At 40.6% G+C, this 9,866-nt stretch overlaps 1 protein-coding gene across 1 annotated transcript; it reads right to left on the reverse strand.

Annotated features, from left to right (window-relative positions):
- Positions 1–1,621: 1,621 nt before the first annotated feature.
- On the reverse strand, positions 1,622–5,377 carry LOC141914669 (uncharacterized). The gene is made up of 9 exons (XM_074805923.1): positions 5,368–5,377; positions 5,014–5,127; positions 4,806–4,925; positions 4,507–4,620; positions 4,279–4,410; positions 3,831–3,947; positions 2,179–3,744; positions 1,683–1,812; positions 1,622–1,634 (listed from the first exon to the last, which is right to left on the reverse strand). Exons 1-9 carry the CDS (start codon positions 5,375–5,377, stop codon positions 1,622–1,624), a joined length of 2,316 nt encoding a protein of 771 aa, XP_074662024.1.
- Between the last annotated feature and the right edge of the window lie 4,489 nt (positions 5,378–9,866).

Below are 9,866 nucleotides of genomic sequence, written 5' to 3' on the forward strand. Positions count from 1 at the left end.
GTGTGCATTTTCGTGTGTCCCTGTCTTTATTTCTAAGGGTGAAACAAGCTTTGCTTTCTTCCGGGCTATTCGTCTGTTATTTAACATCAGTATATTATGCATTCAGTAGAATTGAGAAGCGGCAACTCGTAAATTTAACTTTCTGACTAATTTCAAAGAAACAACAAAACTCACTTGAACACCATGAACAATAACACATATATTGCTTATATCGTCGACAATAGATAATATAAACATATAAAATCTCTCTAAATATTACATTGTATGTATGGATTATTAAAAATAAAAAAACTATACTATATGATATAAATCAAAAGAATCAATAAAGTCTAATTTGAATAATTAAATTATGACCGGCAACCAGTCTCATCCCGATATAATGATGACGTAGTACACATCATCTCAAAAATAATCATCGTAATAATCAAACTTAAAACCGGGAGAATGAAATGTATTCAATTACGAAATAGCCAAAATTCACAATTGTAATTGTTATTTTGCAACACCAATATTGATGACGTAGTGCACAACGACTCATACGTAATATACTAAATGCCATTAATATTTATTGTGCAAGACATAAAAATTCTTTAGATAGAATACAACGTGACATAAAATGTGTTCGATTATCGGAATAGACGCCAAAATTCGCATTTTGTTACTTTTTCTGGAAGGCCAATAAATGACGTAGTTAGTTCACATCGATTCAGGCATTTCCCATAAACAACGCGTAAATACAACGGGAAATTTGTGACGACATTGGGACGCTCCCATTTACGACGTCAAAAAGTGGACGGACTTTTCCTCAAAGACCGATGATGGATGTCATCACTATGCAGCTGTTTTCTTCAAATTGTTGATTTGTCGCAGAAGATACTTTACAATTTTCCCGAACTGCAGAATATCGAGCGTCGAGTCGGTTTTACCGTAGAACTTATCGGTAGCGATAAACACCTCCAATATGTTTGTACACGAGTTCTGAAGATACAGAGAAATCGGACGATGTAGTATCTGTATATTGAGGTTATAACTGTTGGGATATGGCGAGTGGGATTTTATAGTGCCAAAAAGGATAGTATATTAACCCATCCTCGCTTTCCAGGGTTTAATCTCACGCTAACAGAAAACCTGGCCGCAGACCTTTCATATTGGTCTATTACCGCAACCCAAGAAATCTTGGGCTGTATAGTAGACCGATGAACAATACATATTCTACCTTAGCATTTCCAACAAGTACTGCGTTCACATCCAGTTTTTTAACGGATAGATCTCTGGAATGAAGCTCTTGTAACACTTCAGCCAGTCGTTGAACCACGACGTGAATTCTACGCGGGCTCGCGTAGCATCGGAAATACGATACTAGGGGATCCAGGTCATGATGCATATCACGCTGACCTTCAGGAACGACTGATAAAATGTTCGGTACTAACAGAGTCATTTCTTCTGTATTGTCACTGCATCTGTCCTCAGTAACTTGATAAAATAAGAAAACGTGCAATTAGGGAACTTATGGCCTCGTGGCCGAACGTCAATGTCGACTATTATTTCTTACCTGGCGTGTTCCTGTTCCCCCTGGCAATATTTCTTTTTCTAAAAAGGATGTTCAAATGTGTATTAGGTCTTAATCGAACGTCCTAACAAAGGAAAAGACGAAAAGTGATTTAGATATCGACATATCATACCTGATGGAACGCAGCCCGGCTATCGTGTACAGTATCGGATTTATAGCGCTGTTTATCGGCAGTACAAAAACGGCTATCCACGCGTACACGTCACTCGGTATGGTTACCTGTCCACTAACGGCCAGCATGCCTAAATATGTGATGAGAAAAATTAAAACAATGTTAAACCTTCCATGACGAATGCTTTTTCCTTGGAACAAGAATCATCTGGCACAGGTCTCTTTTCAATGAAACAACACCTTTCTGTGAACCGTAAACTGTATATTGGGAATGAAGCCACCGGAAGAGATGCCTCTGAATGTTGCAATATTGCAACAAATTCTACCGGTAAAATTACACTTTTTGCGAAGTAGGAAAACGATAGCGCTAGGAAAACTTGATAAATCCTAATAAACACTTTAAAACCTAAAATATCGGTACAAACGAAATTCATGGGTATAATCTGGAGAATTTAGAAAATATAAATAGTGAGATGATGTATTTCTAGATGACCTACCGAGAACGATTATCGGCATCCAAGCGCAGAAATCAGTTAGAACAATCAGCATCATCTTTCTCGCAACGGCCACCTCCTTTTTTTGACACTTAGTTTGACGACGTGCTGTTTGTAGACTCTGAGACATGGCTCTGTACATCCACGCGTAACAGCACGCTATAATCATAAAACCTACAAAATTCAACCCGATAAAAACAGCTACCGAATACTCCCAACCGGGCCGTTTCTCTGAGGTCAGATGTAGAGACAAACAAACTCCGGAACGCGAGTAAAACCCTCCTCCGAAATAATCAATAGGCAAAAGAGGAATAGCGGCAAGGACAACTCCGGCTAGCCACGAGATAGCAATTCCGAACAGCGCTCGCGAAGGCGTCAGTTTCATTCGTGAAAGCGGGAAAACAACTGCAACGAATCTGTCGAGGGACATGATCAGTAACATGAACATGGATACTTCGCTGGATAGACTAGCGAGAAACCCGGCCAGATGACACAACCATCCGTTCCTCCAACTCTCATCGTAAAGAATGTACGTACCCCGATAATACGAGTCAGCACTGGCGATTATGTACATGTAAAAACCCATGAAAAAGTCAGAAACCGCCAAACTGACCGTCAACCGATTGTTAGCCGATCGCGTATCGAAAAGATAGCGTATCAATATCGCCAACAGATTCCCGAACAGAGCTACCGTACCGACAATCCACAAACTGTAGGTCAAAACATCGCTACGCATCAAGTCGGTGCAGGATGAAAACTGATTCTTCGGCGGAAAACAATTTTCTTCCGAAACTCCTGGAGGAGCCATACAACAGAATTTATAAAAGTTGCTACGTAAATGGGCCAGGTTTGTCAGTTCACTGAAAACTTCCGTTGTAAATGTCTCCAGTTTATTCTCAGCAAGGTCTAAATTGGTAACTTCTCCGAGACCCATAAAAGCGCCGTCCTGTATTTCGAAGATGTTGCTCCCTGAGAGATTCAGGCGTCGTAACGAGCGAAGCCCGAAAAACATACCGGCTGTAAGTGTGTTTAAATTAACTGCGTGTAGATCGAGTGACGTCAGAGTGGACGTGTTTCTAAACGCGTGCGATTCTATCACTGTCAGATCTCTGCTGTCGTACAAGTGTAGAATACGAAGGTTACCGAGATCGCTCAAACTGCCTGATTTAAGAATCACCAGCGGATTCCGACGTAAATCGAGAAAAATTAGATTCACCAGATACGAGACGACGCCTTCGGATAACTGAGTGATGCCGCACAACCTCAGATCTAAATGGGTCAAATAAACGAACGGTCTGAACGTCGAGTTGTCCAAAACGAGTCGAGTATTATTGAATAGATCTAAGGAACGAGACGCCGCGTACCGGCCATCGGGAGGGAGTCGCGTCAAATCAGCTGATTCACAAAATACCGAATACCCGTAACCGGTACAAGCACGAGGAATGATAAAGTCGCAGAATCGTTCGTCGTCGTTATTCGGACAGTGAGTTTTACCGTCGCACATTTCATCCAGTCGCACGCACTGTTCAGTCGAAGAACACCGGTACATACCCGGGCAGACGAACTCATCTGTAAATCAATATAAACATCTTCCGTTTAGGAAGCGATAGAAAAATCACTGTAAAACACGAATGAATCTGGATTTAGTTTCGTACCACATTTTTGTTCGTCTTCTTTATCGGGACAATTCGGTTGCCCGTCACAGACGAATTCGGCTGCGAGGCAGTAGCTGTCGGGACACTTGAAATATCCGCTAGGACAAACAAAACTGTCTGAAATCGTTAAAGTATTAAACTGAACTCATTCGTTAACACAATACCGAGGGAATCATTCTATGGGGGTATTTGGACCACTGCCTTCTCATTTCGATTGTCGGGACAGATAATGGTTAAAACCTGCACGGCGTGGTGAGTAAGGGATATACAACTCAAATCAAATATGAATCAGTGGAAAAATTCCCTATTTTAACGCGATATTTCTTTAAGAATTCTCTAACCTCATTCGCGGCTGTTTCATCCCAAAAAATGGCATTATTTTCCCTTTGCACCCCGAGTTCCGATTTACCTATAGACCTACCCCGACAATGTCATATATTATGATTACCGCAGTTTAAGAGATGTGAATAATCTCGACACGGAGTCACAGAACCGTACTGATCCGTATTGTACAAACATCTCAGCGACGAGTTGTAAACGAAACCATTCGAACAGTGTTTATATCCAACTTGCATCGTCGCTGAAATAAGACAGATTCGCGAAAGTCTCGAAATAGATGAAAATGATCAATAGAGAACGCTGATGATAATAGGGAATGGTTATGATCATAACGTACGTTTTGGACAACCGACTTCATCTTCCCGAAATCCACCGGAACAATCTAGAGTGACGTCACATCTCCAACTGGCCGGGTAACACGAACCGTCGTAACATTGGAACCCGTTACATTCTGTCGAGAAAATTGAGTTTTCAGACATAATTGCGCATGTAACATTTTGACATGATGTCTCCTTGTGTCAATATAATACATTATAATTTTGATCAAAATCTTGGACAGGATTACGTATAAAGGACCCTTAACGCTGTAACGTATAAGACATAGACCTCTCAATAGTTTAACGCTAAATACTATACCTCCACTGTGAAGCTCATCGGAGCCATCGACACAATCATCAATTCCATCATTCCTCTTTATCTCAGGAATACACTGACCGCTCGTACACGTGAATTCTGTAGCATCGCAAACCGGGTTTACTGAAGTAAATACGCGACGCGGGTATATTTAGAATCTCGGATCAGTATAATTACGTACATTCAGTTTCGACACCGTTAGAAAACTTACAACAAAACGATTCGTCGGAGCCGTCCCCGCAATCATCTCTAAAATCGCATAAATACGATAACGATATACATCGCCCGCCTGTGCAGTGAAACTGTTCATCTGAACACGATCGCACTGAAAATATGGTTGATAAAAAGTTCGATGCAAGTTCAATATTCAGTAATCCATTAGATAGACTTATCAGTTATATTTTAGAGAAAATAGACATATCAAATGTATTTTCACGACAATAGGCCTATCAATTATATTCTCACTAAAACAGATTTTTATCAATCACGTTTTCTATTTACCGCAACCGATCTTCTCGTCCGAGGCGTCTCTACAATTATCGATACCGTCACAAACATCAGTTACGTGAATACATTCTCCATTCAAACACGTGAACAAATCGTGATCAGCGCAAACTGAACGTTTCGGAAGCTGCGTCCAAATAACTTCAAAACGAATACATAGAGAAAAATAATATAAGTTTAATGCAAAATATTCTAGATAAAATGGGCTAGAAACTATAGACGATGGGTTGAACGTACCCTGTTTTGTCGATGTGGTCCCCGTGCTTGGCTTTTTGCAAAGGAAGTGGTTCGTAGTTGACTGACCGCACGGAAAATCGAACCAGTTCGACAGAGCTGATTTCTGGATAATCGACCTTTGCTCCAAATATACACATCTTTCTAAAACTCCTCCGTTAGGCTCACCCATAGCCCTGAATACATCAAACATTCTTTACTTAGATCCGTGGAATATGGACAGGTTTTCGAATATTTGTTTAATTGAATACTTACCAGGCTGTAAACCCGAGAGCACTGTGGTCAACCCATCGGAAATTCCTGATACTAGTTGCATAAATTAAACCTGAAAATGACGTGAGATTAGTTTGCGTATCCCAACGTCAGACCTCTCAACGAAATAATCCCTACCTAAATAGACTTTTCTTTCAGTAGTTTCCTTCAGCCATTTGGATACCAAAGCGACGTGAATGAATACGGCCTCCTGCTCGTTCTTAACACTAGCTAGAAAACCGCCTTCAGTTTGGCACAGTTTATTGGCCGTGTTTACCTTTAAAGGTGAGGAGCCGTTAGCAGTTTGGAATAGAAAACAATTTCCGTCGTAGTACAACCAGTGAGGGCCACATTCAGCGTCTGTCATACGAAAAAATCATAGTTTTATGATATTCAAAATAGTTTTAAAAAAATTGCCCGAGATATCTATTTCTAGGACCACGAAACTTATAATTACCCGAATTATTGGTAATTCGTTGATCGAATCCAATTTCCCGAGATCGATATCGAGCTAAAAATCCCGTTCCATCCGCAGCCGATAAGCTCACCGCCAGACGAACTGTTAATCTGTTCCATTCGCTGTAGATGACATCGGGTGGCAGACGACTGTTACAGATACGACCGACCGACGGCTGAGATAAATCGATGTAGTTTACGCTGCACACGCCGAACGAAGCTTCCAGATTAAACTCGATGAATTGCAGTTGTATATAGTTGGTGAATTTGGTATCAATTTGCCACGTCGTGAAATAAGAGCGCCCGGTCAGAACGGGGAACATCGGCGACGCGAACACACCGCGCCTAGTGTGGTTTAACTGACGTTCTGTAGTGTCGATAGAATCCATGAATCCACTACCGGAACAATCTACATTCGATATATTGTCCATGGTACATTCTGTTTTGATATCATGTAATACGATATTATGATTTGAAGTGTCAATCTACACAAATTCGAACAAACTTTTTTTTATAATCAAAACCCCATCTTCAGGAAATATTTGCGTGCATGGTTTGGACTTGCAACGCGATTGGTCCACCATGATTGCGAATAATGGACGATGGACGCTGAAAATCACTGAGATTCAGTCTCTAGCAGTCGGAAGGCCAACCCACAACCCTCTTCAGTGAAGACACAAAACATTTTGTATGCTCTAAACATCGTTCATATTTCATCATCGTATAATCAAACAATGCTTACCTATATCTGTAATGTTTACTCTAAGCGAAAAATCTTTGCTGAAGATTAAACCGTGTCCAGTGCGAGTCATCAGCCAGACGACTAGAACGTGATTCTCGTTCAAAACTATCGTCGGTAACTTCGCGTAGTTTCTCATTGTTTTTAACTGGTGGTTACCGTCATACAGTTTAACTTTGAATATATCTTCCGCTTTTTGGAAAACCCAGTGCACGTCGGGGTACGGCTGAGAAGATCAATAATTATACAATTGCAAATTAGTGATAGAATTAGACTTTTACTGAAGACGACTATTATGATAACCGTCGAATAAAGTACTCAAGGAAACATTTTCGGACTTTATTTTAAAGTTATTACTGTCGGATTCATAATAAAGTTATCAATTAGACTTTAACTGTTTTGGTTCATTTAGAAAGATGATTGATACCAGTTGACTGAATGCGGGTAACTGCTGAATCGGATATTCGATGAGGTAATGTGTATTTATTGGAGAAGTGATGGTCCATTTGTAGCCACTATTCCACAGCTTATAGTCGTATAAACCAGTTTGAGTAATGTGTATTTCTGTAAATGAGATTGACGTCTATAGTGAAGTATAGGCACAATGAAACGTTTGTTCTAACTTGGCGTTAAAACGGTATAACGTTTGTTTCAATGTGACGTTTCAATGTGACGAATACTCACCGGCTTTACCGGTGTACCATCCGTACACTTCCAGTTGTAAACACGATGAACCGACGTATGAAATAACATGAAACTGAACTAATGTGGTAGTAACAGGACGCTTCAGACTAAAAAACATCTCTAGAAAGTTTTCTATGACACCTGCCGGCGAAAATATTCTCTGAATTGCAAAAACATGAACAAATTTACTAAAATAAAACATGATACCTAGTTTCGTTAATTAGTTCATTTCTATAACTGCCGAGTCTGTTATTGTAAGCTTGATCATGGTTTTAAAAAGATAATGTACAGGGTAGATAGACGGCCGGTTTGATCAGTGGAGACTCGAGTTCAATCCGCAGCTGATGAGGCTTTCGAGTAGTTTTTTTCTAAATCTAAGGTCGACGACGTACCTTATCTTGGAAAGGCGGTTCATTGTAATAGACTAATCGCCCGGTTCTACGATGTTTCCAGAGAAACGCGATTCCATCGACGTAACTCCTGACTTGCTGAGCGCGTAGTTTTATCGAGAACATTGTCATCACGACTTCTCGTTCGAAATCAACCTAATACGTGTAAACAAGAGAAGACTAACGTCTGTCGACGAGAAATAACAAATAGATATCGCTCAATATCGTCGCAATGTTTGATGTAGAGTTATATGAAAAAATGATCAATAAAGTTTCGAATTGAATTTGGGTCAGTATTGATTGAATTGAATTGACCGGCAACCAGTCTAGCCCAAGATGACATATCCGGTATATCATCGGCGGAAAAAATTCGTATATGGGTTCCAAAGATGTACGTATATTGCTTTACTTGTATATATTTGAGGTCTTCGTCTCCTGCGCACCAAGCGGTCGATTCTGGAATCATTCTGACGTCACCGGGATTACCGGAACTAGCTGTAATCTGGTTGTCTTTGATAAGTTGCGATGTGATTCCTAATGAATCTTCCCGTCTCTCAAATTCTAAAATACGCAGACAATACGGTTTCATATCGTATCCAAAAAGATAATCGTTTTTTGACAAGTGTTTTTCAGGGATAGGATGATAAAAAAGTGAATTTCTTGAAAGAAAGTAATGCATTTTCATTGACAACGACTTATTCCAAAACGATAATTTTTCCAACAAAAATATCAATTTTAATGCCCAACAAACAAGTCTTTCGTCCACGCTAACCCCAGCCGAAGAACATCGCTAAACCTAACCCCAGCTCGCTGCTAACCCTAACCCTAGCAGGGCTCGAACCTGCGACCTCTAGCATGCCAGCCAGGCACCCTAACCACTAGACCATAGACCAGTAGACTGATGTACGGTGTTTGTCTGGTCAGTGTGGGTGACCTGGTGATCAGTAAGGTGTGGTGGCCAGATAACAATTCCCCGGATCAGAGTTTCTGATCATTGTCTAACGCGAGGGATTTTTTCTTATTCTTAACACGAGAAAATAGAAGAGCTGCAGGGGAGACTGGGACGAGGGGGGAGACTGGGACGAGGGGAGGGGGCGGAGTCGAATATCTGACACTGAGTTATGATAGTAATCAACCTATGACGGGAATACGCCGGCGTGAGCTCGATATGTTTTCACATTTTGACATTCTGTTATAGGTTTGTGACCGATTCCATAAACCCATCGCAGACGAAACGAGGAATATATTGTATTAAAAGATACAAAACGTTACATAAACAAATTTTCTGTTGAATTTCAAAAACTCACCCGATCCAAAAACCTGAACTTTACACACAATCGCAACGTTATTTCCTTTGCTTTTGAAAATCGTAACGAATCGACCGATTTTCGGCGCGTCGCAACGAATTTCCGTTCGATTCAAATCTACGTGTCGCAGCTCGTCGCAGTAATGTAGATTCTCCTTCCAGAACGTGGACGTGGTCACGTGAACAACCGCACCGGGCATTTTATCATCGACCAATACTGAAATATGTTATCATATCATATTCGTGATGGCTTCGATACATTTAAAATGGCCCATAAGGAGCTGAATATATCCCGGTAGCCACTGTAGAACTCGGGCCTCGTAAACAAAAAAGAAAACAAAACTCTTAATTAAATATTCGCCAGTTCACTTCAGAGCGGTTACGATTTCGAAAAAGGCTTCGAGCTTTTCGGGTTCAAAATACGCGTGGTTTTCATAAGAAAAGGGAGGCACGCACGCCCTATGAAATTGATTTTCGTTCTAATTCTGTTACGTGTTTGT

The sequence above is a fragment of the Tubulanus polymorphus genome, unplaced genomic scaffold, assembly GCF_964204645.1.
Source record: "Tubulanus polymorphus unplaced genomic scaffold, tnTubPoly1.2 scaffold_70, whole genome shotgun sequence".
NCBI lineage: Eukaryota > Metazoa > Nemertea > Palaeonemertea > Tubulaniformes > Tubulanidae > Tubulanus > Tubulanus polymorphus.

Coding starts and splice junctions, on each gene's coding strand:
- LOC141914669 (XM_074805923.1), bottom strand. Junction 4,411..4,506: donor TGAAGTCGGTTGTCCAAAAC/GTACGTTATGAT, acceptor GTCTTATTTCAG/CGACGATGCAAGTTGGATAT. Junction 1,813..2,178: donor GATGCCGATAATCGTTCTCG/GTAGGTCATCTA, acceptor TCACATATTTAG/GCATGCTGGCCGTTAGTGGA.